Here is a 27,257-nt window from a genome sequence, read left to right on the forward strand (position 1 = left end):
CTAGCTGTGAAGCAAGAGAAGATCCTGTAAATCCAGCGGAGCAACCCATCCAGCCCAGATAATGCAGCCAAAGGGAGGTGAATGAGGAGACATAAAGAACTTCCAGGCCCTGCTATATAATAGTACCAAGAGTCATAAGCTGTTTTTGCCATATACATACCCTATGTGTGTACCTAACTACCACTGTACTCTAAATTTGAGCCTACTCTTTTATTTGATGCTGTGTGAGGGTAAGTGTGCCTAGGTTTATGAAGGAATGTTTTGTAGCTACTGTTTCTTACTATGCCACTTTAGTAAATGTCTTTACTAAGAGTTAATTGTGCACTTACTAGCTGTGTGACCCTGGGCAAGTCACTTAACCCCAATTGCCTCACTAAAAAAAAAACAAAAAAACAAACAAACAAGAGTTAATTGTGTCTACTGGCTGATTGTTAATGGGAAACATATCAGTAGGGCTACAGTATTAAAAGTACAAACCCACAGGGTTACCTCCAGAACCTGGGGAAAAACCCTAAGGTTTGAAAGTTGAAGAAGTAGCCCCCAAAGGGTTCTTACGCTAAAAATAGAAGTTCAAATCTTCTTTCTTCAACAACACATTACTTTGCTCTCTGGACTATACATTCCACCCTGTTCTTTCTATTTTAGCTTTACTCCCTGACCCTGTAGTCCAAGGGTTCTTAATGTGGTGTCCATGAATAGATTTTTAAAAAATAATATTTTTATTTAAAGTTTTGAGTCCCAAATTTTATCCCTCCTTTCCTTTACCATATTAATAATTTTGTATAAGAAAACTTGAACAAAAGAAAAAATGAAAGTGAAAAATAGCCTGCTTCAGTCTGTGTTCCATCAATATCAGTTCTTTCTTTGGAGGTGGATAGTATGTTTCATCATTAGTCCTTTGGGATTGTCTTAGATCATTGTATTGTTGAGAATAGTTAAGTCATTCACAGTTCTTCATCAAACAATATTGCTGTCACTGTGCACAACATCCTCCTGGTTCTACTCACTTCACTATATATCAGTTCATACAAGTCTTTGCAGGCCTTTCTGAAATCACCCTGCTTGTCATTTCTTATAGCACAATGATATTCCATCACTATCATAAACCACAACTTGTTAAGCCATTCCCCAATGGATGGGCATTCCTTTGATTAACAATTCTTAGCCACCACAAAAAGAGCTACTAAAATATTTTTGTACAAATAGGTCTTTTTCTCTTTTTTGGTATGTCTTTGGGCTATAAACCTAGCAGTGGTATTGCTGGATTGAAGGGTATGCACAGTTCTATAGTCCTTTGGGCATAATCATGGACACATTTTAGGGGGTCTGTGAAGTTGAGGAGGAAAAAAATTATGTTTTTAACTTCTAACTAACCTCTAAATGAAATTTAGTATCTCCCTCAATTATTTAAAAACATTGCTCTGGGGAGCCAAGGGGGTGGAGAGAAGCCAGGAAGTTGTCTGAGCTCTCCCAAGTTTCCCTCAAAAACAACATTAAATCAAGCCTCTAAATGGATTCTGGAACTAGAGAACCTACAAAAAGACAGAGACACACAATCGCCCAACTTGAGATTATTTAGAAGACTTCAGGAAAAGTCTGTTTTACTTGGGCAAAAGGGGAGGGCAATGCAGTTCAGTGCAGCATGGAGGGGGTCTGGGCGAGTCAAGCCGGAGGCTCCTGACCACAGCATAAATCAGTAGCTAAGGCATCTTGGTCCTGGCTCAGAAGACTGGTGGCATAACAGGCCATTTGTGAGATCCACCAGCCCTGTCTGAGAGGAAAAACTGCCAGCTAGAGACCCACCCACAGGACAGGTGTGACTTGACCAAGCCATCCCAGCACAGGGAGCAAGCCACAGAGGCCTCAGAGCAGAAAGCCAGTGACAAGGCCCCTAACGCCCAGCACAAGAAGCTTGCAACAGTGACCCCTGTGCCCCAGGAGCAGACCTCAACTTTATAAGTTTAAAAATAGGCTACAATAGGTGGTGAAGTGGATAGAACACTGGCCCTGGATTCAAGAGGACCTGAGTTCAAATCTGAACTCAGACACTTGACACTTACTAGCTGTGTGACCCTGGGCAAGTCACTTAACCCTCATGGCCCTGCAAAAATAAAATAAAAAATATGCTACAATATGAGTAAGAAACAGAAAAGGACCCTTACCATTGACAGCTTCTATGGTGACAGGGAAAACCAAAACACAAACTCAGATGAAGACAATACTGTCAAAATGCCTACATGTGAAGCCTCAAGTGGGAAGATGAACTGGTCTCAAGACCAAAAAGCCTTCTTGGAAGAGCTCAAAAAGGCTTTTAAAAATCAAATGAAAGAGGTAGAAGGGGGCACCTAGGTAGCACAGTGTATAAAGTACTGGCCCTGGAGTCAAGAGTACCTGAGTTCAAAGTTGGCCTCAGACACTTGACACTTACTAGCTGTGTGACCCTGGGCAAGTCACTTAACCATCATTGCCCTTCAAAAAAAAAAAAAGAAAGAGGTAGAAGAAAAAAATGGGAAAAGAAATGCGAGAAATGAGAGTTACACAAGAAAATTATGCAAAAAGAGTCAACAGTTTGGAAAAGGAAGCACAAAAATTGACTGAAGAAAACAATTCCTTAAAAAATATAATTTGCCAAATGGAAAAGGAGGTACAAAAGGTTACTGAGGAAAATAATGCTTTAAAAAATTGAACTGGGCAGATGGAAGCTAATGACTCCATGAGACACCAAGAATCAGTCAAGCAAAATCAAAAGACTGAAAAAATAGAAGAAAATGTGAAATACCTCATTGGAAAGACAACTGACCTGGAAAATAGATCCAGGAGAGATAATCTAATAATTACTGAACTACCTGAAAGCCATGATTAAAAAAAAGAGCCTAGAAACCATATTCAAGGAAATTAACAAGGAGAAGTGCTCTGATATTGTAGAATCAGAGGATAAAATTGTTATTGAAAGAATCCACTGATCACCTCCTGAAAGAGACCCCAAAAGGAAAATTCCAAAGAATATTGTAGCCAAATTCCAGAATTATCAGGTGAAGGAGAAAATACTACAAGCATCCAGAAAGAAACAATTGAAATATGGAGCCACAGTCAGAATTACACAGGACCTGGCAGCTTCAACATTAAAGGATCGGAAGGCTTGGAATATGATATTCCAGAAAGCAAAGAAGCTTGGATTATAATCAAGAATCAACTACCCAAAAAAACTGATCATTTTCTTTCAGGGGAAAAGATGGACATTCAATGAAATAGGGTACTTCCAAGGTTTCCTGAAGAAAAGATCAGAACTGAAGAGAAAATCTGATCTTCAAAGACAAGACTCAAGAGAAGTATAAAAAGGTAAACAGGGGGAAAAATTATTCAATAAGGTTAAACTGTTTACATCCCCACAAAAGAAGATAATACTTTTAACTCTCGAGATTTGTTTCTCTATTAGGGTATAGTTTTTAAATTGACTTTTATGTGATGATATAAAGAAACTTAAGGGGCAGAATAAAAGGAAAATAGGGGGAGAAGAGGAAAGGGGAGGTAAAATGGGTTTAATTATATCATATTAAGAGGCACAAAAAACCTATTACAATAGAGGGAAAGAAGGGAGGGGTGAGCATTCTTTCAATCTTACTCTCATCATATTTGGTTCAAAGAGGGAATAATACATACACCCATTTGGATAAAGAAACTTAGCTTATTCTTTTTTTTTTTTTTTTTAGTGAGGCAATTGGGGTTAAGTGACTTGCCCAGGGTCACACAGCTAGTAAGTGTCAAGTGTCTGAGGCCGGATTTGAATCCAGGTACTCCTGACTCCAGGGCCAATGCTCTATCTACTGCACCACCTAGCTGCCCTGACATCAATTTTTTAAAAAAACTTTGTGTTCAAAATTCTCTTCTTCCCTCCCTCCCTCTCTCTCCCCAAGAACTCAAGCAATTCAATATAAGCTATACATGAGCATGTGGTAAAAATTATTGGAGTTTTAGCTGACTCATTTGGGAGGAGCCACACCTGACCCACCCTGAAGTTATATATGCTACTGAGATCAGAAGGAGAACTACCCATAGGCAGTCTTTGAAGGACCTCCGCTTTTGGGGGAGGGAGATTGAACACTCGCTGAGGGGAGGTTGGAGTTGCTTCCAGAACTCTCGCGCTTGCCTGCTCGCTCTCTCTCTCGGTTTTCCCCTGTGATGTGAGAAACTAGCAGATGTCCCAGGTGTGCTGAGTGAACACAAAAACCCTGCATTCCTTTGAATTTGTTTAATTGGAAACAATCTGGGGATTGTATAGACTTATGTTAGAGTTAGGAGAATTTATCTGTATTTCTTTTTCCCTATTTCCTTATCTTTGATATTTTATTAATTTCACCTTAGTTGTTTAATTAATTCCCAAGTAATAAAATCTGATCCTTTTGTGGAAAAGAAGCTGTAAGGCTCCTTTCTTATTGACCTGGGAGAAATATCTAAAAGGGCAGTTCAGAAGGGAAGGAACTTTGAACCTAGAGGTCCCTCATTATTTCCGGGACCCCAATATTTCGTCGAGTCACCCAATTAACTCTCCATATATTAAATTTGGGCCCCACAAGCAGTCATGCAAAACATTTCCATATTAGCCAGGTTGTGAAAGAAAATAGAAAAAAAACAAAATTTCAGATAAAGGAACAAACAAAAAAAAATTATGCTTCAATCTGTATTCAGACACCACCAGTTCTCTCTCTATAGATGGACTGCATTTTTCATAGGACCTTCAGAGTTGTCTTGGATTATTGCATGCTGAAAATAAGCAAGTCACTCACAATAGATTATTTTACAGTATTGCCGTTATTTCGTATACAGTACATTTCAGACTCATAAGCTCATGTAGGTCTTTCTGGGTTTTTCTGATAGCATCCTGCTCATCTTTTTTTAATAGTAAACTGCATTTATATAGTATTTTAAAGAGAGGTTTCCTTACAATAAACCCATGGGGTTGATTCTTGCAACAACAGTAATAGATAACACTCATATAGTACCTTGTACCTTACAAAGAATTTTCTTCACAATAGCCCAACAAAGCATATACCATACGTTTTATCATCATCAATCAATTCTCATCAGCAGCAATCCATCCTCATTGGCATCAATCAATCCCCATCTTCATCCAATCATTATCATCCATCCATCCATCCATCCATCCATCCATCATCATCTTACATTACTCTTGCCTCTGCTTCAAAGTTTTTTCAGTTACTATTGTTAACTGTTTCCCTTCATCCTACTCCCTTCCCCATGATATTTACTCTTTTTTCCATCTTCTTTCACCCTATCCCTCCTCAGAAGTGATTTGCTTCTGACTGCCCCCTCCCCCAGTCTGCCCTCCCTTCTTTCATCCCTCCTTCTTTATCCCCTTCCCCTCCTACTTACCTGCAGGGTTAGATAGATTATTCCACCCAATTGAGTGTGTATGTTATTTCCTCCTTGAGCAAACTCTGATGAGATTAAGGTCTTTGAGCCAATTCTGATGAGTGTAAGGCTCATTCACTGCCCTGCTCCTCCCCCATCTCTCCCCCCACTCCATAGCCCTTTCCTGTTTCTTTCATGTGGGATTTCACCCCATTCTAACTCTCCCCTTCCCCCTCCCCAGTGCATTCCTCTCACACCTCAATTTTACCCTAAAGATGTCATCATGGAGCAGCTAGGTGACACAGTGGATAAAGCACCCACCCTGGACCCAGGAAGACCCAAGCCCAAATCCAGCCTCAGACACAAAACACTCACCCACTATGCAGCCCCAGGCATGTCACCCAACTCCAACCACCCCACAAAAAAAGATAAACAAAAAATAAATGCTTTACAGATATCATCCCTTCATAATCAATTCCCACTTGTGCCCTCTGTCTAAATGTATTTCTATCATCTGCCCTAATACTGAGAAAGTTCTTATGAGTTAGACTTATCATCTTCCCATGTAGGAATGTAAACAGTTTAACCTTTTAATATCCCTCTTAATTTATTTTTTCTGTTTACCTTTTTATGCTTCTCTAGGGTCTTGTATTTGAAAGTTAAATTTTCTATTCAGTTCTGGTCTTTTCATCATGAATACCTGAAAGTCCTCTTTTTTCATTGAAGTCCTATTTTCCTCCCTGAAAGATTCTACTCAGTTTTGCTGGATAGGTGATTATTGGTTATGATCCCAATTCCTTTGCCCTCTGGAATATCATATTCCATGCCCTCCAGTCCTTTAATGTAGAAGCTGCTAGATATTGTGCTATCCTGACTGTGGCTCCATGGTACTTGAATTGTTTCCTTTTGACTTCTTGCAATATTTTCTCCTTGGCCTGGGATCTCTGGAATTTGGCTATAATATTCCTGGGAGTTTTCATTTTGGGATCTCTTTCAGGAGGTGATTGGTGAATTCTTTCAATTTCTATTTTACCTTCTGCTTCTAGAATATCAGGGCAATTTCCCCCGTCAATTTCCTGGAAGATGATGTCTAAGCTCTTTCCTTGATCATGGTTTTCAGGTAGTCCATTAATTTTCAAATGATTTCTCCTAGATCTATTTTCCAAGTCAGCCATTTTTCCAAGGAGATATTTCACATTGCCCTCTATTTTTTAATTCATTTGGATTTGTTTTATTGCGTCTTGATTTCTTAAAAAGTCATTAGCTTCTATTTGCTCAGTCCTAATTTTTAAGCAATGATTTTCTTCAGAGAGCTTTTGTACCTCCTTTTCCATTTGGCCAATTTGGCTTTTCAAGCTGTTGACTTTTTTTTCATGATCCTCCTGCATCACTCTCATTTCTCTTTCCATTTTTTCCTCTACCTCTCTTACTTTATCTTCAAAGTCCTTTTTGAAAACCTCTATGGCCTGAGACCAATTCATATTTTTCTTGGAAACTTTGGATGTAGGAGCCCTGATGTTGCTATCCTCTTCTGAGAGTACACCTCGATCTTCCTTGTCACTAAAGAAACTTTCTATGGTCCTCATCTTTCTCTGTCTGCTCATCTTGCCTGTCTTTTACTTGACTTTTAATTCCTTCTTAAAGTGGGGCACTATTTCCAGGCTGCGCTGTACCAAGCTTCAGGGTGTCCCAGGTGGTACAATTTAAGGAAGGGCAGATTCTTCACTCGCCTGGCCTGTTCTCTGGTCTGTAGATAACCCCATGCCAACTTGCTAATTAACTAGGCAGCAAAACTTTGTGTGCTGTGGCTGTTAGCTCCAATGAGCCTGTGCCCACCAACCTGGGCCCCCGCCACTCAAGCCTACTTCCTGGTTCCCAGCAGGGATGAAACACCCAAGTTCCAACTCAACTCCAGCAGAGACCCCTATAATCTTACCCCAGTCAACCATTCAGCCCTCTCACCAGACCATGAGCTTAGTTCCAGAAGACCCTGGCACTTCAGCTGATTTAGAGGCTCCAGGGGTCTTTTTCTCTGGTGAAGCCTGCCTGGGACTGGATCTGTGTCAGCATGACCACAGGGTTGAGCTCCACTCCCGCCCTGGCACAGCAGTCCGTCTTTGGCTGGAAAATGATCTCAGCCTGCTCTTTTGTGGATTCTGCTGCTCCAGGAATTGTCCTATGGCATTATTTCTGTCCTCCTCTCTTAAATCTTCTGCTCCCTTTTACTTTCATTTTTCCCTAAGCTACTAATCCCCACTTCTAGATCACCCCCTCACTCACAGTTGCCAAGTGCTACTGGAATAAGTTTTGAAACTGTGTTTCCTGCATCCCCTTCAAATTCATGTTTTCTAACCTTACTTGGGTCCTTACCACTTCGTGTCAATCTTCATATTATTTCCTATTGAATACATTTTCCCACAACTGCCCTTCTAAAACCTCTTCTCTCTCCTCAAGGCTTCAACTCCATTCCCACTTTCCATTCTTGACAGAGGGTCACATAGCTTATTTTATGGGTATAATATGGCATAATCAGAGTCTTCTGCCTGTTTCTGGTCAATCATGGGTGCTGACTCAGTACTAAAGAACTCTAGTACTTCGGGGATGGTGAGACAATCCTTTTATTGGCTGATAACCAGGATGAGCTATAGCTCATTAAGGATTGCCTCACCATCCCCAGTGTCCAAGTGTTTTAGTGCTGGGTCAGCACTCATCATTTGTCAGAAGCAGGCAGAATAGTTCTATGTTAGCTCCTTGTTACCCTAAGACTGTGGCTTTCCATTATCCTACTTACTTCAAAATTTTACCTACTCCCTCCTCTCCATTCTAAAAGGTGAAGTACTCTTTTCTACTTGCCAAGGCTAACCTTCTCCACTTGCATCTTTAGCCTCAACCTCCGAATCCATATCCATATCTCTTTTGGGACCTTGCTACACCAATCCTTCCCTTTCCCTAATTTTCAGTCCCTTCCCCTATGCCTAAAAACACTTTTTCTTTTACCCTTCCACACCTTACACTATTCTCTTTATATCTGTCTTTCCTTTCTGAGATAAATTTCTAGAAAGAGTAATCTATACAAGCTATATCTATTTTCTACCACCCACTTATTATTTAATCCCCTGAGATCTGGCTTCCATTCCCATAACTCTACTGAAGTAACTCTTTCCAAGATCACCAGTGACTTTTTCTAAAAATTATTTTTGTTGATATCTCCTGTTTTATATCTCTCATATTCACTAGTGTATTCCTTTCCCTTCTCCATTACCCTCTCAGAAAGCCATCCCTTAAAACAAAGAATAACTGTTCAGCAAAAGTAGCCTATCAAAAAAGTCTGTCTTTATCTGTAATGTTGCACATCCATAGTCCCCCCCCCCCCCCGCCACGGATCTCTGCAAGAAAAGAAGAAAGTGAAACAGTTGGAAAAACCAGGGCAGAAGACCAAGACCAAAGGGGAGCTAGTAAGTTTGGTCACTCTGAACCTGCAGAACCTCACAGTGGAGTAACTGAGTCCAGCAACATTCTATGGAAACTAAACTCACATAAGCTAATAAACCTGGGTCAGGAACATGTAAACCTCAGTCAAGGAGGGCAGTGAACAGACTTATCCCTAAACTATGACACTTTGGATGCACTAAAAACTTGCAGGCCCCCAGACTGAGCTGTGAAAGCAGCAGGAGCTCAGATCAGGTATCTCCTCAGAAGTGAATGAACAGAGCTCTAAATTAACATAATATTTAAAGTCAAGAAGGAAGCTGGAAAGTTGGGAAAATAAAAAACCTGACCATAAGGAGCTACTACAGTAACAGGAAAGCTGAAGACACACAGAAGACAATCACTTGAAAACATCTACAAGCAAAGCCTCGATGTAAAATGTAGATTGGATGAAAACCCAATAAGAATTTCTAGAAAAATGAAAGCAAGAGCTAAAGAAAAGATCTGTAAGAGAATAAAAAAAAATAGGAAGGAGGAAATGTGATGTGAGACTATAATAAATGTGATAAGAGTGGTAGAGGAAAGAAATAGAAAAAGAAGTCAGAACTATGCAAAAGCGTCATGGAACGAGAACTAACAATACTGTGTAATTAAAAATCTAAGTGTGGGTTTTAATCTGTCCCGCCCAGTTTTGGGGGGAAACTGGCTAAAATCACCGATAAATGAGTTTAGGTTTTTAAGGGTTTATTAAAAGATATAAGATAGTAAAGAAAGAGAAAGATTGAGAACAGATTTCTTATAGCATGCAAATCCTAGCCTTCCTAAACCTCCCACTTCTGAAGTCCTCCGCCACCACGCCGATGTCTCCCACCAAAAAGGAAGAAATTCACTGCCAGTGTTCACTTCTTCCTTCATGTCCTCCTCCCAGAAATGGGAGGTTCTTCAAGCTGATTGGCTAGTGTCATTCAAATTCATTGGTTCACTGGACCCAAAGGTGGTCTCGATGTAAAGTTCAAAGTGTTTAGCTTCTGAGAACAATACCCTCTTAAGTACCAGCCAGATGTGCTTACAATCTAGTTAACTGGAAGGAAGCCAGTCAGCAGTCAGTCACTCTCACCCAATTCAATCAGTTTAGATCAATCAACAGGTGGGCCCCTGAATATCTGCCAAATCTCCTCATCTACCACATTCCATTATCTTGACACAATACTAAAGAAAATAACTCACTAAAAATCACAATTGGCCAAATGGAAGCTAATGACTCCATGAGGCATCAAGAAATAATCAATTTCCCTATTTCTTTGATGCTTGACAATCCACTCATCCAGCTGAAATCATCTTTGACTCTTCTCTCTTCCTTACTTGCTCCTCCCCCCAAATTCCAAAATCATTTTTGGCTTGGAAATTTTGTTATAGTTGAAAGACTTAATTGAAATACATATGTCTCTTTAAACTTTTTAAGGTCCAAATGCTTCTTAAATGTTTATCTTTTGCGTTCATACAGCATACTGTCACTTTTGTTGGGTAGGTAATTCTGAGTGTATGGTCCACAGCATACATTAGCACAAGATGGCCTAATGATTTCATCAATGTAAGAATTCCCTAGAGGAGTTTGAAACCCATCTAAAACTTAGTAGATATATCTTAAGAGTGTTACCCAAGGCTCAAAGTGAGGAAGTGAACTTGTTCATGATCACAAAGCAAATCTGTTAGCAGCAGGGTATAAACCCAAATTTTTCCTTGCACAGGTCCAGTATTCTCATCATATTACCTCTCATGGTTTATGCCATAACACAATCAATTGCCAAGTTCTTAACTCCAGGATTTCTCTTGAATCTTTTGTATACTCTATAATTACAATGTCACCACCTCCAGTAGGCTTCCACCCTCTGAAGGATGAAATTGCCTTTAAAGCAAGCCAAGAAATAATTACCTGCTCTGCTTTGGCCAAAGAGTGCTCCAGCAGATGTCTGGATAACTGAAGTCCTCATCACTACTATACCATGTGTTTGATTCAGGCTATCTCCTCTTCCACCCCCAGGTGGTCAGTAGTACATCATCCAAATTCTTTCTGCCAAGTTTTATCCCTCTTTGCTTTCCTCATATTAGCATATACCCTTAACAGTGACTGCTAGACTTCCCCACCACCCTGTACCTAGTCAATTTCTCTACCAGAGACATGCCAGGAAAGGGTCTCATCCCACAGAGTCACCAGACATCTAACAGATGAAATTTGTCTCTTTGTGTTAGGACCTTTATTTAATTATATTCACTTTAGCAAGTATTTATTAAGCACTTACTATGTGTTAGGGAATGTGCTGGGTGCTGAAGGATATAAAGACAACAACTAAATAGTTCCTGCCCCAAGGAGCTTAAATGGGAAAAGCAACAAATGTAACAGAGAAAGTCAATAGAAAAATACATACAAATTAACCTTCTTTCATGGGACAGGAAAGTGGGCATTAACAACAGGAAGAAGCAGAAACAGCCTCGTAAAGAGATGGCACTTGAGTCGAGCCTTGAAGGGGATCAGGGATTCCAAAGAGACAGGGGCTGGGAGGAGAGCATTCCAGGAATGGGGGGCAGCTTGTGCAAGGAAATGTGAGTGGGAGATGGGATGGTGTATGAGAGAATAGCAAATCAGCCGATCAGGCTGCAATGTGGACTAAATAAGGGGGAACTGATATGAAATCATCCTAGAAAGGAGTTGGCTGGTTGGAGTCAGAGTGTAAAGGTTTTAAATGTCAACCAGACAGATTATTGTGGTGTTTTTTTTTTTTAATTCTAGAGGCCATAGGGAGAAACTGAAGCTTCTTGAACAGGGAGGTGACAGGGTCAGACCTGTAACTTAGGAATTTGGATACCTAGTTAAAATTCCTTAGTCTGTTTTTGTTTGTCCACAGGGAAGCAGCCAGCAGATAGGAAGAGATTAAAGATAAATGAGATGAGGGGCAGCTAGGTGGCGCAGTGGATAAAGCACCAGCCCTGGATTCAAGAGTACCTGAGTTCAAATCCAGCCTCAGACACTTGACACTTACTAGCTGTGTGACCCTGGGCAAGTCACTTAACCCCCACTGCCCCACAAACAAAAAAAAAAGAGAGAGAGAGAAATGAGAGTGAGGATGATAGGGAGAAGATGGGATGAAATGGGGTCACTTGTGTACATAGAGGTGTTCTGCCTTGGCAAGGGGAAGGGCCCCCCTCTTCATGTGAGGAAATGTGACGTGAGATAAGCAGGAGGGGAGAAGAGGGAGCTCTCGGTGAATAGCCTTATTTTTTTTCAGTGAAATATATGAGGCAAGGGTTTTCAGCTGGTGAGAAAGAGAAGAGCCATGAAGTTTGAAAAAGTTTGGAAGAAAACACTGGTGACTGGGATAGTGAGTCACTAGGAGGGTATGGAAGGATTGCCTTGCTGCAGTGAGGACCTGGTTGAGATTATCTAACATAAATTGATAGTGGACCCAGTCAACACAGGTTTCATGCTTTTCTTTGGCTTCATGCATTAGCATGTGTGTAAAAAAGCAAAGGCAGGGGCAGCTAGGTGGCACAGTGGATACAGCACTGGCCTTGGATTCAGGAGGACCTGAGTTCAAATCCAGACTCAGATACTTGATATTTACCAGCTCTGTGACCCTGGGCAAGTCACTTAACCCTCATTGCCCTGAAAACAACAACAACGAAACAAACAAAAAAAACCCCAACAACAACAACAACAAAAAGCAAAGGCAGCAAGTAATGGGAGCAATTTAGTGCTGAGGCTTGTCAAGGCAAGATACTAAATCTTGCTGGGTAGATAAATTTACAGTCTATGCTTCTTCTACATTTTGTTTTATTCTGGCTCAAATTGTTTCATCATCACTGTAATCTCTGATTGATGTTCCTTGGCTTATTTATTCTTTCTTCTTGAAGTTGGCAATGAGAATGTTGACTTTTAATTATAATGTGTTTGAGAGATTTAAGTCTTGCATTTCTCCCCTTTGGGGAAGCTGTGGTTTCTTTCTTTATATAGATTGTTGCCTATTTTTGTTGACTCTAGAATTTGTTTTTTTCTAAAACAATTTCCTTCGATATAACTTATTTTTTCCTTATTGCCATTCCTTTTATAATTTTTTACTTTCTTCTTTTATTTGTGCTTCTGATTTTTCCTTACCAGTGTTGTCTTAGTTAATTTTTTTTGATGTGTCACTTTGCCACGACCAAAAAATTAATCAGCAAATGGCCAAATTCTTGGCAAAGAATCTCTCCATAGGTAACTTGGCTGGTCCTTGAAACCTTTCCAATATGGTAGAACCTAATGGAGCTTGTGCTGTTGGCAGAGCTTTCAAGAACCCAGGGTCACCTCTGCATTAAAAGGAGGCATCAAAGTCCTACAGAATGCTGGACAAGCCCTTTGTGCATGATGCACACAAGGACATATGTCAACTGAGAACCACCCCAGATGAAAAGGCACGAATGGTCTGCAATCTGCATCACCAAGAAGTCACAGGGGTATATGAGAGTCACTGTTTCATTTCAAGACACCTGTGGCTGCTTCTGTCATGTTGCTTCACTTGTCGGTCACATTTCTGACAGTGACAGCCTCTCATCCTTCACTTTATTTCCAATCTTGGCTGATTTTCATTTGCTCATGTGGATTTTCAGCCATTTTCCTTCTTGTTGATTACTATTGCTCTATGAGGAGTCTGGGAGGAGCCTGTACCCTTTGAACTTCCCAAATTCCAGCAGCTTTTCATGGTCTCTGCTTCCAGAAGTCAGCTCTCCCTCCTCTGCCCTCCTGCAGTCCTTTCTACCATTCTTTTAATCAATCACAAGTTGCATTGTTCATAGCATTCTCACAGTTTCAAGGTAGTTTCACATACATTATTACATTTGATTAGCACGACTCTGTTGGGAAACTATTGTCCCATTTTACAGATGAGGAATGGGAAACTCAGGGAGGATAAGTGACTTGTCCAGCTGAAGTCCCATTATCTAAAAGGCATTAAGTGAGAGAACAGGGCCCACAATCCAAATCTCTTCAACCCTTATTAAATTATACCACTACATATTGCTTCTTTTATGACTTAAGTCTCTTAGGATTGTCTTATGACGTCTCATAATTTGGATTAGAGACAAGGGGGAGTTTTGGACCCAGAACCAGACATGGGTTTGAGTCCCAGCCCCAGCAGTGGCGCATGACCCCGGGCAGATCACTTAACCCCTGGAGTCTATAAAATAGGGGCATCGACCCATCAATTGAGGAATGGCTAAACAAGGTGTGGTATATGATGGTGATGGAATATGATTGTTATAAGAAATAGAACTCAAATGGGAGCAGCTAGGTGGTACAGTGGATAGAGCATCGGCCCTGGAGTCAGGAGGACCTGAGTTCAAATCCGGCCTCAGACACTTAATACTTACTAGCTGTGTGACCCTGGGCAAGTCACTTAACCCCAATTGCCTCACTAAAAAAAAAAAAAAGGAAGAAATAGAACTCAAGACTATAAACAAAAATGTTTATTACTTTAAAAAATAAAAAATAAACTTACTATCTTTCTCCCAAACCAAAAATTAAAAATTTAAAAAACAGGAGCATCAATCCTTGTATTGTCTACCCCACTGAACCCTTTGGTTCCCTTAAACGTAAAATGGGCTATTGCTCGTACTACCTGCCTCAAAAGGATGGTGAGGAAAGCACAGGGTAAACCTTTGAGCATCCTCTTAATGGGAGGCAGGATCATCCTTGGGGCCCATCCCATTCTGCCTTGTGTTAGTAATTTCTATGTGTGTGTAAGTTCCTTTGCCCCTCTGCCCTTCCTGCCATTCTAAGTTCCCTGAAGTCAGGAACCATTCTTGATTCATTTTTATATCTTCCACGTTGCTTGGCACAATGCCATGCATATAAATATCTGGTGAATGATATCAAGGTCAAAGAACAACACATAGGATTCCTCACATTTTCATTTAGCTTCTTCATCTGAAAACACAGCACTCCAACTTTAGACACAATTAGACATGTCACAGGTTTGTCATGTCATAGAAACGGAAGGAAGGAAATATGGAAGCCACACACTCCAACCCTGATCCTCAAGAACAGATGAGGAAAGTGAGGCTTTGAAGTCAGGGGACTGGCATAAGGTCTCCCTGCAGGTGACCTACAAATGTCCTTCTAGCTTGGGTCCTGCGACTTCAAAGCCAGTAGTTTGAGCCACACCTGGAGTACAGGCCATGAGGAGTTTCTCATAAGGCTGCATTCCCAGCACAGATACCAATTCAAGAAATACTCAAGTACTTACAGATTAAAGCACAAAAGTCTTGGTGGTATTGATTTTATTATTATGAATTGAAGATATCACTGCACATTTGACCTCAGAGATCTTGCCCCTCCTGCCTATATACTCCCCGATCCAGTTACTAAAGTGACTGCATGCTGAACCATTTTAGAAAAGCTGGCTTATTTTCTAAAAACGTTTCTTTGCATCGGTTACATGAGACAAGCAAGCACTTCCCGTACTGAAGTGGTTGTGTAAAACAGAGAGGGCCAGAAATCCAGGCTCCAAATGGACTTGTGACCTTGACCCTGGACTTGCTATTCGGAGAATAGACAACTTCTTAGGTAAACAATCATTTCTTACACTAACAACAATAACAGACTTTTTAAAGGATCTGAATGGGGCAGCTAGGTGGCGCAGTGGATAGAGCACCAGCCCTGGAGTCAGGAGGACCTGAGTTCAAATCCGCTCTCAGACACTTGACACTTACTAGCTGTGTGGCCCTGGGCAAGTCACTTAACCCCAATTGCCTCACCAAAAAAAAAAGAAGAAGAATGCTGAAAGGTCTTGAGGGCATGTCCCCAGGGCTCTGAGCTATCCCTTACACTGAAGGAGAATGCCCCTCTCTGCACCTTCCACTCACTGTTCCGACCTTTGCCATCGAAGGGCAAGCTTCTTAAGCTTGAGTCACTTAGCCCTCTCTCCTGAAGCAACATGCAGATCCAGGTCCTGCTCAGGCCCAGGGAGGCCGAGTGATGGGCAGCAGGGGATGGGATGAGCCCCTCTCCTGGGAGCATGACCACCTGGCCCGGGGAGGTGTGATGGCACCACAGTGAGGGGCAGTAGGGCTGGGAAAAAGGCCCCAGGAGGCATCGTGGCCTACCTTACCTCAACAGGAAACCCAGCTCCCCTGCCGGGTCCTGCAGCCCCTTCTGGGAACCCTGGACCGGCCCCTTCCCCTCTCTAGCTCTGAATTTCTTCCTGGGTTAAATGGTCCTGAGAATGTCCACTCTGCCCACCTCATAGAGGAGCAGATGTCACTGGGAAATAAGTGTGGAAACAAGCATTTCCCAAATGCCTCCCATGACCTGGGAAAATGTATGAGAATTTGGATGCTGGCATAGGATGTCTACATGGGCAGCAATGGATGGACCAAAAGTCAGGCTGAACTGCCTCTTTTTTGTTATAAGTTTTCTCTGACCCAATGGGCTAGTCTATAGCTTCAGTCTTTGCCCTTTGGCTTTGAGTCCTGTCGATTTGTCAAGTGCCAAGCAGGGGATATCCTAGTGGTCAACACTGGGCCTAGAGTCAGGAAGGTCTGAGTTCAAATGCCTTCATAGACACTTACAAGCTGTGTGACCCTGGGCAAGTCACTTCGCTGCTGTCTGCTTCAGTTTCTCCAACTGCAGAGTGGGGACAACAGCATCTATGTCACGGGTTGTTGAGAGGATCAAAAGAGCTAATACGCGTAGAGCATTTAGCACTGTGCCTGGCACAGAGTAGGTGCTATATTAATGGTACCTATTATCATCATCATTAATCCATGGCTAAACTAATTTGGGAAATGCTGGTGTAGCCACATCAGTTTACGGATAACAGATATTTTAGAACAGGATCTGACCCAACAGGAATAACTTCTCCTGTAGAGAATATAAAGAGGTGAGAGGGTGGGATTGTAGAGGATGGCAGCACTGGGATCTGGGATCATTTATAGGTATCTCAATCAATCCTGCTGCATGAGCGCGCACACACACACACACACACACACACACACACACACACACACACACGCTCGTGCACACACCTTCCATCTTGGTTCTGGCAAACTTTACACGTTAAAGGAGAAGGAAAAAGGGCTCTGGCTCAGCCTCTGTGCAGCCTCATCTCCCACCCAGGATGTGTGTGTGGTGGGGTATCCCACCTCAATCAATCTATCAACATGTATTAAGTGCCCCTTATGTACCAGGCACTGTGCTAAGTGCTGGGGACACAAAAAAAGAGACAAAAGACAATTCCCTGCCCTCACGGAGCTTACAATCTAATGGGAGAGACAACAAGCAAACATGTACAAACGAGGAAATAATTAAGAGAGGGAAGGCATGGGGCAGCTAGGTGGTGCAGTGGATAGAACACCGGCCCTGGAGTCAGGAGTACCTGAGTTCAAATCCAGCCTCAGACACTTAACACTTACTAGCTGTGTGACCCTGGGCAAGTCACTTAACTCCAATTGCCTCACTAAAAAAAAAAAAAAGAGAGAGGGAAGGCTTCCAGTACAAGATGAGCCCAGGAGGGAGACCATTCCAGGACGACTAGAGAGAACGCCCTGAGCTCAGAGATGGAGGGGCTTGTTCTCGTGGTATCCAGGAGGCCAGTCTCTAGATTAAAGAGTACATTGGGGGTAAGGGGTAAGAACACTGGGAAGATACGTGGGGGGCGAGGTTACGAAGGGCTCTGAATGCCAGAGCATTGGGTATTGAGTAGGGGGTGACCTAGGCAGGTCTGCACTTTAGTCATTTGGTGGCTGAAGGGAAGGTGGTACGGAGTGGGGAGAGACTTGAGGCAGACAGACACCCCAGCAGCTATCACAGTCATCTAGGGGTGAGGCGGTGAGGGTCTGCACCAGGGTGGGGGCAGCGTCGGAGGAGAGATGTTGCAAAGGTGGAACGGAGAGGCCTCAGCTGCAGCTTGGATACGGGGGTGAGAGATAGGGAGGACGAGCCCCAGGTTGTGGACCCAGGGGATTGGAAGGATAGAGTTGCCCTCTACAGTAACAGGGAAGCTAGGAGGGGATGGATTAGGTGGAACATGTTGAGGTGAAGATGTCCGCTGGACACCCACTTTGGGATGTCTGAAAGGCAGCTGGAGATGTGAGGTTGGAAGTCAGCAGAGAGGGTGGAGTGGGGCAGGGAGAGCTGGGAATCACCAGCACAGAGGTGGGAATTACATCCATGGGAGCTAAGGAGATCCCCAAGGGAAGCCGTGTAGGAGAGAAGAGGGCTCGGGACAGAGCCCTGAAGGACACCCACAGTTAGAGGGTGGGATCTGGAGGAGGATCCAGCAAAGGAGACTGAGAAGGAGTGGTCAGAGAGGTAGGGGGAGAACTTGGAGAGTGCATGAGCGAGACAGAGTAAGAGAGTGAGAGCGAGAGACAGAGAGACAGAGACAGAGACAAAGACACAGAGACAGAGAGAGACAGAGAAAGGGACAAAGACAGAGAGAGACAGAGACAGAGAAAGGGACAAAGACAGAGAGAAACAGAGACAGAGAAAGAGACAGAGACAGAAACAGAGAAAGGGACAGAGACAGAGAGAGACAGAGAAAGGGACAAAGACAGAGACACAGAGGAGAGAGAGAGACAGAGAGAGAAGGGAGAAGAAGAGTATTGAGGAGAGGGTGACCAAGTGTCAGAGACTGCAGAGAGGGCAGGGACAGTGAGCAATGAGAAAAGGCCACAACGAGAACAAAGGCAGAAGCCAGACTGTAAGGCGTTAAGAAGGGAGTGAGATGAAATGAGGCGGCGATTGCAAACAGCTTTCTCAAGGTGTTTAGCCACAAGAGGCAGGAGGGGTTTAGGACAACAGTCAGCAGGGATGGAAGGATCAAGCAAGTTTTTTCAGGGTGAGGAGACACAGGAATGTTTGTAGGCAGGAGGGAAAGAGCCAGTAGAGAGGGGGAGACTGAGAATAAGTGAGAGAGTGGGGCTGATAGAGAAGAGGGGATGGAATGGGGCCATGAACAGGTAGAGCCTCGGTGGGGAACCATTGAACAATCCCTTCTACAAGATCCCTGGCATTGCTAGTGGGAGGGAACCCACAAATCCTAAAGGAGCCGAGTCCACTTGAGGACATTTCTAACTGACACAGTCTGAAGCTGCCCCTGCACAAAGTCTACCCACTGCCCTGCTAGGTCTGCTGAGGTCAGAACAAGTGCTTTCCTGTGCCAGTCCTGGGCTGGAGCCCTTGCACCCGACCCACTTCTATCTCCTGTTCTTGCCCTGTGGGGTCAAGCAGATCAGGGGCTCCCTCCTAATTCTCATGATGAGACTGGAGCCCCCGCTCTACTGCCAAGCTGCAGTGGGTACTGGGGGCCAATCACGTCATCTGGCTACATCTCGGTTGCCTCATCAAATGAGAGGGGCTGCACTGGTCGACCGCTTCCTTTTCAGCATCAATGTCCTGGGGTTCAAGCAGAGGCTGGACAGGACCAGAGAATCTTGAGCTGGAAAGAGGCCTTGGAGATGCCCCGGGGTCCAGAGAATCTTAAGGTAGGGTCTGTGAGGTTGTTATAGATGGATAGATGGATATGTGGGTGAATGAATAGGGACAAATGTAAATATATGTGTTTTGATAACTACTTCCTTATCATTGTTTCCCTCTATAATCCTATGTATTTTATATATCTAGGCAGCCAGTGGCTCGGTGGATAGAATGCTGGGCCTAGAGTCTGGGAGACCCCGAGTTCGGACACCTACTGGTTGTGTGACTGACCCTGGGCAAGTCACTTAATCTGTCTGCCTCAGTTTCCTCAACTGTAAAATGAAGGTAATGACAGCACCCCCATTAGTAAGGTTACTGCAAGGATCAAAAGAGAATATTCAGAAAGCTCCCGGTACACAGTAGGTGCCATATAAATGCTTATTACGTTTGCTTTCCTTCCTTTCCCATGCATTAAAAACATGATTCTGAGAAGGGGTGTATAACCTTCACTAGTCTCCCAAAGGGGTCCTGGCCATAAAATAGTTATGGACTCCTGGTCTTGTCCAAGCTTCTTCATTTTACAGTGGGGGTAACCAGGGTGCAGAAATGGGAGGTGACATCCAAGGTCTGAGATTCAAACCCAGGTCCTCTGGGGACATCTGTGCATTTAGGCAGAAGAGGAATCTGACGACCCAAGAGCCTACACACACACACACACACACACACACACACACACACACTCTTCCTTTGGGTAGAGGAGGAGCCTGACGGCCCGAGGGGCGCTCGCTCCACCACGAGGAAGCCGCCTGGAGCTTTGGCCCAGGGTCCCCGCGTGTAGGGATCTCGAGGCGGGAGGGGTGGGGGCGGCCGGGCGGAGGGGCGGTACCTGAGCTCCTCCACCAGGCCGCAGAGCTGGATTATGGGCAGCTCGACTTCCTCCCCGTACTGGGACTCGGAGGTGGGCACGCTATCCGTCTCCTCCTCGCCGCTCGCCATCTCGCTGCCGCTCCTCGCCGTCCTGCTCCTTCTCCTTCTGCAGCCTCGGGAGCTGCAGCCTTGCACTTCGCGCGCTGCAGCAGAACGCCGTTGCCAAGGCTGCGGGAGGCGTCACTGGGCTGCGACGCGCGCGCTGCGTTGCCGTGGAGACGGGACGCTGTGCGGCTGCCGGCGCCTGCGCCCTGGCCCGAGAGTCTCTCCACCCCGCCCCGCTCCCCGCCCAGCTCCCCGACTCCTCCCTGGCCTGCCCGGCCCTCACCTCTTGGCAGACGCCTTGGAGAGCGGTGCCAGCGGAGGGGAAGGCAGTCGTGCCAAGATGCCCAGGATTCACAAGTGCTTAGGCAGTAGGTACCCAGAGGTCTTTTAGTCTCTTGCAGGCCCCCAGGAGGGATTGCTTGTCAATCAGGGTCTCCGACTCCCCCTTCCCCTTCCCCGCCCCCGGAATCCATTGAGCAGATTTTAATCACATTCCCTTTGCCCCAGAACTGAGTAAGCCTGCAGCCTCAGTTTCCTTATCTGTAAAAAGTTTCATTACATCAGAGTTAACTTTTTTTTTTTTTTGGTATCAAGGGCCTCTTTTTGGCAATCTATTGAAGCCTAGGCCCCTTCTAAGAATGATGGTTTTAAATGCATTAAATAAAATACAAAGGAAACCATTTGTACTGAAATAGTTATCAGAAAAAAAATTAAGTTCCAGAACACCTCCCTAGATAAGTCCTCGGAGGCAGGGACTTTCTTTTGCCTCTTTTTGTATCTCCAGAACTTAGCAGGGTGTCTGGAACATGTTAGGCGCTTAATGTTTATTGAATTGAATTGAACTAAGATCCCAATGGATTTGGGTGATGCTGGCCAATTAGCTTGAAGCAGTGTGTAAGGCCTGCCTCTTCTCCAGCCCAGAAGAAGCTTCCACTGGCAGTTGCTCCAGCAAACAGGCTCGTGGAGGAGGACTTGAGGAAGAACCAGGCCAGGCTGGAACTCTAGGCTGGATAGGCCTTTTCTTAACTTTCTGAACCAAGCGTTCTCTTTTTATTAATACTTGGTATGCTTTAATAAATGACTAATGCCCCCAAACTGGTGCTAAAGCTTCTAATTTATAAGTAACAAATATATTAGAAACCCTAGCTAATTTTCCCTACACAAAGGGACAGGAATAAGGTGACCTTATTAAATTTTACATGTCACACCTGGCTACCACCTTAGTTCTCCTCTCATTTGTACTGTTGCAATAGCTCATCTAATTGTCTCCCTGCATCTAGGCTCTCCCATTCTCTAAACTATATTCCACGCAGCTGCCAAATTGAGATTCCTAAAGCACAGAGCTGACTTTTTCCCTTCAGAAGAAGTTTTAGTGTCACTATTGCTTCTAAGCACTACCGAAGAGATCAGGAAGAATGAGGATTGAAAAAAGGCCATCATATTCGTCAATCTGGCCATCATTGGTGACTTTGGACAACTTTTTCAAGGAGTTGGACTGAGAAAAGGAGGAGACTATGTGACCCTGGGCAAGTCAACTTCTGCCTCAGTTTCCCCAACTGTAAAATGGGGATGCCTCCCTCCCAGGGTTGTGTCAAATGACATAAAACTTGAAAAGTGCTTGGCACAGTTCCTGGCACACAGTAGGCACCTGGTAAATGTTTATTGACTGGCAGGAACAATTTCATCTTTTCTTGTCCTTGTATCCTTATCACTTGTGGCTACTTAATAATGCTTGTTCAATAGATTAAGTAGCTGGTGTAGAATGCCAGGAGCATACACAGTCTGGGGCAGAGGATATTCCTTGAGCCCCAGTGGAAAGACATAACTTCTTCCAAGCATTTGCCAGTTTTCAAGGCTAACATTTATATGCTCCCTGATGATTTCTGGGTCCCCATGAGTAAGAAATCTCTGCACATGACCCCAGGAAGGATGAATTTCAAATAATTGCATATCTAGAGAAATATATCAGTTCCCATCCCCATTCCCTCCTCATTACCCCCAAACACATGTTGGGGATCTGTAAAACTTTTCAGCTCTGTCCAGGCATGCATGTTTGGCACTCCATGTTTGTCTCATATCTTCCTTTCCACCCTTTCATTCCCTAAAGGATAAGCCCTTTGAGGGTAGGAAATGACTGTCTTATGAATTAACTCTACAGAGTCATATGCTGTCCTTCATGGTCAGCTTGTTAATGATGTGTCCTGGGAGAGCATGTAAGAAGGTTTGGAGGGAGATGTAGGTGGAGGGGCAAGGCTCAACCATGGAGATACAACATAGGGCTGTTAAGGAAGAATGGTAGAAGGGAGAGTCAAGCCAACTTTGTCAGGAGAGAACCAAAGAGGAGGGCCTCTCAATAGCTCTGGAAAGAATGGATTGCAGAAGTTTCTAAGGGACCCATTTGCTCTAAATTGTGTCCAGTGCATTTCATCGAGGTAGGAAGGACAACAAAGCCAGTATCTTTTAGCATCAAGACTGTGCAATTGGCTGGAGTTCTTCCCACTCTAGATCTGTTGGGAACTAGAGCACCAACTGACTAAGAGATGGCATAAAAGAACTCTCACATGAAGGAGACACAGAATATTACAGGGTCAGAAGGCACTTTAGAGAACTGGGGGCCAGACCTTCTATTCCTATCATACATAATTTCATCACAACACACATATGCCTTAGCTCCAAGTCTACAGTTTTCTCATTTTTCTCCATTTGGGCGCTAACCAAATCCTAAATTTCCAGGGAAAAAAAAGTCAGATGATCATTTTAATCAAGTCAAAGTGATCTAAATAATGATGATTGGTCATCTTGGACAATTTCAAAAGGATTCTTAAAGGTGAATAAGACAAAGAGGCCTCAAAAGCTACTTTGGGTCCCACAGATTCCAGGTACATGAGAACCAGGAAAGGCAGGCAATTTTCCTTAGGCTCCCAGCAAAACAGAGCATATTGTCTCTCAGGTTACCATTGGTCCCCCCCACTATTTATGATGTCACAGAAGGGGGTGTTCACAAAGGTAATGCTTGTTGGAAGCTTTACTCAAATCTGATTACCTTGTTTCCCTAGGAGAGAAAAACTTGAATATGGAGACCTCTTTCAGTGACAATAAGCTGATGGGCTAAGAGCATGAGGCTGATTAGCAGCTCTGGTAAATCCATAGTAGATCAGGTTGAAACATTTACCCCATGAAAGAATTAACTTGTTGGGTTTGGTAGCCTTAGGCTCCACTTTTAATACCATTTACTATTTTGTGATGCCCTGATCAAAATAAGAAATTATCGAGTTGGGAAACAATTTTTATAGCTAGTACTTCTGATAAAGGCCTCATTTCTAAAATATATAGGAAACTAAATCAAATTTATAAGAATCTAAGTCATTCCCCAATTGAGAAATGATCAAAGGATATGAACAGGAAGTTTTCTGATGAAGAAATCAAAGCTATCTATTGCCATATGAAAAAATGCTTTAAATCACTATTGATTAGAGAAATGCAAATTAAAACAACTCTGAGGCACCACCTGACACCTATCAGATTGGCTAATATGACAAAAAAGGAGAATAATAAATGTTGGAGAAGCTGTGGAAAAAATTGGAAAACTAATGCATTGTTGGTGGAGCTGTGAACTGATCCAACCATTCTGGAGAGTAATTTGGAATTATGCCCAAAGGGCTATAAAGCTGTGCATAGCCTTTGACCCAGCAATACCACTTTTGGGTCTTTTTCCCAAAGAGATCATAAAAAAGGGAAAAGTGCCCACATGTATAAAAATATTTATAGCTGCTCTTTTTGTGGTGGCAAGGAATTGGAAATGGAGGGGTTGTCCATCAATTGGGGAATGGCTGAACAAGTTGTGGTATATGTTGTTGTTTTTGTTTTTGTTTTTTGAGTGGCAATTGGGGTTAAGTGACTTGCCCAGGGTCACACAGCTAGTAAGTGTTAAGTGTCTGAGGTCAGATTTGAACTCAGGTACTCCTGAATCCAGGGCCGGTGCTCTATCCACTTCGCCATCTAGCTGCCCCCAAGTTGTGGTATATGAATGTAATGGAATGTAATTGTGCTGTAAGAAATGATGAGCAGGAGGAGTTCAGAGAAACCTGGAAGGACTTGCATGAACTGATGATGAGTAAGATGAGCAGAACTAGGAGAACATTGTACACAGTATCAACAACATTGAGTGTTGATCAACTGTGATAGACCTGATTCTTCTCAGCAGTACAATGGTCCAAGATAGTTCCAAAGGACTCATGATGGAAAATGCTCTCCAAATCCAAACCCCCCCCCCAAAACTGTAGAATCTAGATGCAGATTGAACCATACTATTTCTATTGTTTTCTGTTGTTGTTTTTCTTTTTTGAGGTTTTTCCTTTTTGCTCTGATTCTTCTCTCATAACATGACTAATGCAGAAATATGTTTAATGTGATTGTACATATATAGCCTATATCAGATTACTTGCTGTCTTGGTGAGGGGGGAGAGAAGGGAGGGAGGGAGAAGAATTTGAAAGAAATATTGAAAACTATCTCTAAATGTAACTGGAAAATAAAATATTTTTATGGGAAAAAAGAAATTATCGAGTTCATACTAACACTATTGGGCCATTTTTCACTTTTGATATTTCTTTTCGGTTGTTTTTTTTTTTCAGGACCATATCAGACAGGATCTCTGAGAACTTTGAATTAGCACCCTTTTAAAAAGAAATCTTCTCAGATGGAGAGGGAAAAGACTTTGAGAACTACCCCCCTAGATGTAGTTCCCATTGTTATTTTAGGTAGCAAGTAAGTAGGTTGGAAGATTCCTAAAATACCATTTTCATCACATCATTACCCTGCCGAAAGGCCCTTCAGTCAGCCCCCTTTATGTATAGATAAAGTCCAAACTCCTTAGCCTGGCATTTAAGCCATTCTGGTTCCTAGGTACCTTGAAGGTCACACTACCCTAACTCTATATGGCCTGATCTTATCCTGGAACCACATGGGAACAAAGTCAATATTTATTGGTACTTGGGTAGGAGATTACTCCAGAATATCAGGCTTTTCAACTGCCTCCAAAGGGCGAGTGGGTGCCCCCTCACTAGAAGCTTTCAAGCGAATGCTGGCATGTTGTAGAGGGGATTTCTGTTTTGGAATAGGTCATACTAGATGACCTCTGTGGTGTCTTCCAATGCTTCCAACGCAGTGATGTAGTTCCAACCTTATCTCTCACTACAGTAGCCCCAGGTCATATTCCTACTGCCACATATACCCTTGCTCCTGCCTGTCTCCTTGTGAAATGCTGTCCCTAGCTCCACTGTGGACTTCCTCCCTGACTATTCCAATCTGCAATCATGCCTACCTCCTTTCAACTGATAGAGCTTTGGGTCTGTAACATGTCATATGCTATTTTGTTTTGTTACTTCATTTTTCACGTGTCTGTCTTCCCAAGTAGATTATAAGCTCCTTGAGAACAGACACTCAAGAAAACCCCAAATGGGGTCACAAAGGGTCAGACAACTGAAAAATAATTGAATAACGATGACATACTTCTTAGGAGCTCTGCTCATCTTTTTTTTCTTTTCTTTTTTTTGGGGGGGGGGGCGGGGCAATGGGGGTTAAGTGACTTGCCCAGGGTCACACAGCTAGTAAGTATCAAGTGTCCGAGGCCAGATTTGAACTCAGGTACTCCTGAGCCCAGGGCCGGTGCTTTATCCACTGAGCCACTTAGCTGCCCCTCTACTCATCTTTACTGCCCATGAATTAAGTAATCAACCCCAGAGAAAACAAATTTAAAAGGACTTGGTGGGGGGGGGGAGGGGGAGAACATTTCCCATCCTCCTCTATCCTAGAATCATAACCATCCAAAACTGGTGCCTTAAAATGAGGCATGGTAATATGTAAAGCTTGGGAAAGCTTATTATATGGTAATATAATGTAATAATATAGAATAGAATAGGATGCGATAGGATAGAATAGAATAGAATTGGTATGGTATGGCATGACAAAATATAATATGATATAATAAAATCTAATACATTACATAATATAATATGGTATAACATAATGTAACACAATGCAATGCAATACAATACAATACAGTAAAACTTGGTTAACATGCCAAGTTTCATGATTCCTTAACAGATGTACATCAGTGCTTGTCTTCACAGAGACTCATTGACCAGCACCAGCCTTCCCTAGGAGGGAGGGTGCTCTATCAGAGACATAAAGAGGGGGTTCCCTCTCTCTCCCACCCCTAGCCTCTCCCTTCACAACTGCAAGCTTCCAATTGACATTACTTAAAGAGTAGACATGACCTTTCATCCCACAATTATCCACATTTAGATCAAACTCAAAACTGAAATGGCCATGGAAGACAACACACATAACTGTAAATTCACATTAAGGTACAGACTATTTATAAAGTATTTCCTATGAGTAGGTTTTGGTAAGAGGAAACAACTGGATACCTGAAGGAAGGGAGCAGAAGGGCTACCATAGTTGGAGGAAAGGTGCAGAAATGAGAATGTAAGACACATTTTAGGGACTTTTTTGCATAAGGCTACATTTCTGACTACTGAAAGCATGTCAGCAACATGGAATCCAATGGATAACCTAGAAGCTGAGCAAAGATTGTCTTAGATTTTTATAAAACTCTTTTTGCTGGAAATGACCTTCAAGATATCTCTAGGCCTTGTTTTCTTTAGCCATGAAATGAAAGGATTAGACTAAAAATATACCTCTAAGGTCCATTAGAATTCTACAATCCCCTGGTTGGTGACAATCAACCCTTCAGATCACATACAATACTTTCTTTTGTAACTCTAATGTACATATATAATTTAATATTTTCTATTACATTTACCTTTGTTGATGTCTTATCCCTTTACTAGACTTAAGAGGGAAGGGTCTGTGTCTTGTCTAAATAGAGTAAGCATGAATGAAGAGGACAGGTGCAGACTCCCCTGAATAAGATGGGGAAGCTGGAAGCACAAGTACAACAGAAAAAAGAAAATGGAGGTTCTGGGTACTTAGGCCACAAGAAATGCAAAGCTTATTGGGAAAAGTGCTGTGGCATTG

At 43.0% G+C, this 27,257-nt stretch overlaps 1 protein-coding gene across 1 annotated transcript in view; it reads right to left on the reverse strand.

Annotated features, from left to right (window-relative positions):
• The window catches only part of CCDC113 (coiled-coil domain containing 113), a 35,203-nt gene extending 14,913 nt beyond the window's left edge, over positions 1–20,290 (reverse strand). Inside the window, exon 1 of the mRNA XM_043980235.1 lies at positions 20,133–20,290. Within this exon, the coding sequence (XP_043836170.1) occupies positions 20,133–20,242 (110 nt within the window). The 5' untranslated portion in view covers positions 20,243–20,290. The remainder of the gene's footprint in view (positions 1–20,132) is intronic.
• Positions 20,291–27,257: the final 6,967 nt, after the last annotated feature.

Source organism: Dromiciops gliroides, chromosome 2, assembly GCF_019393635.1.
Source record: "Dromiciops gliroides isolate mDroGli1 chromosome 2, mDroGli1.pri, whole genome shotgun sequence".
NCBI classification, from domain to species: Eukaryota; Metazoa; Chordata; class Mammalia; order Microbiotheria; family Microbiotheriidae; genus Dromiciops; species Dromiciops gliroides.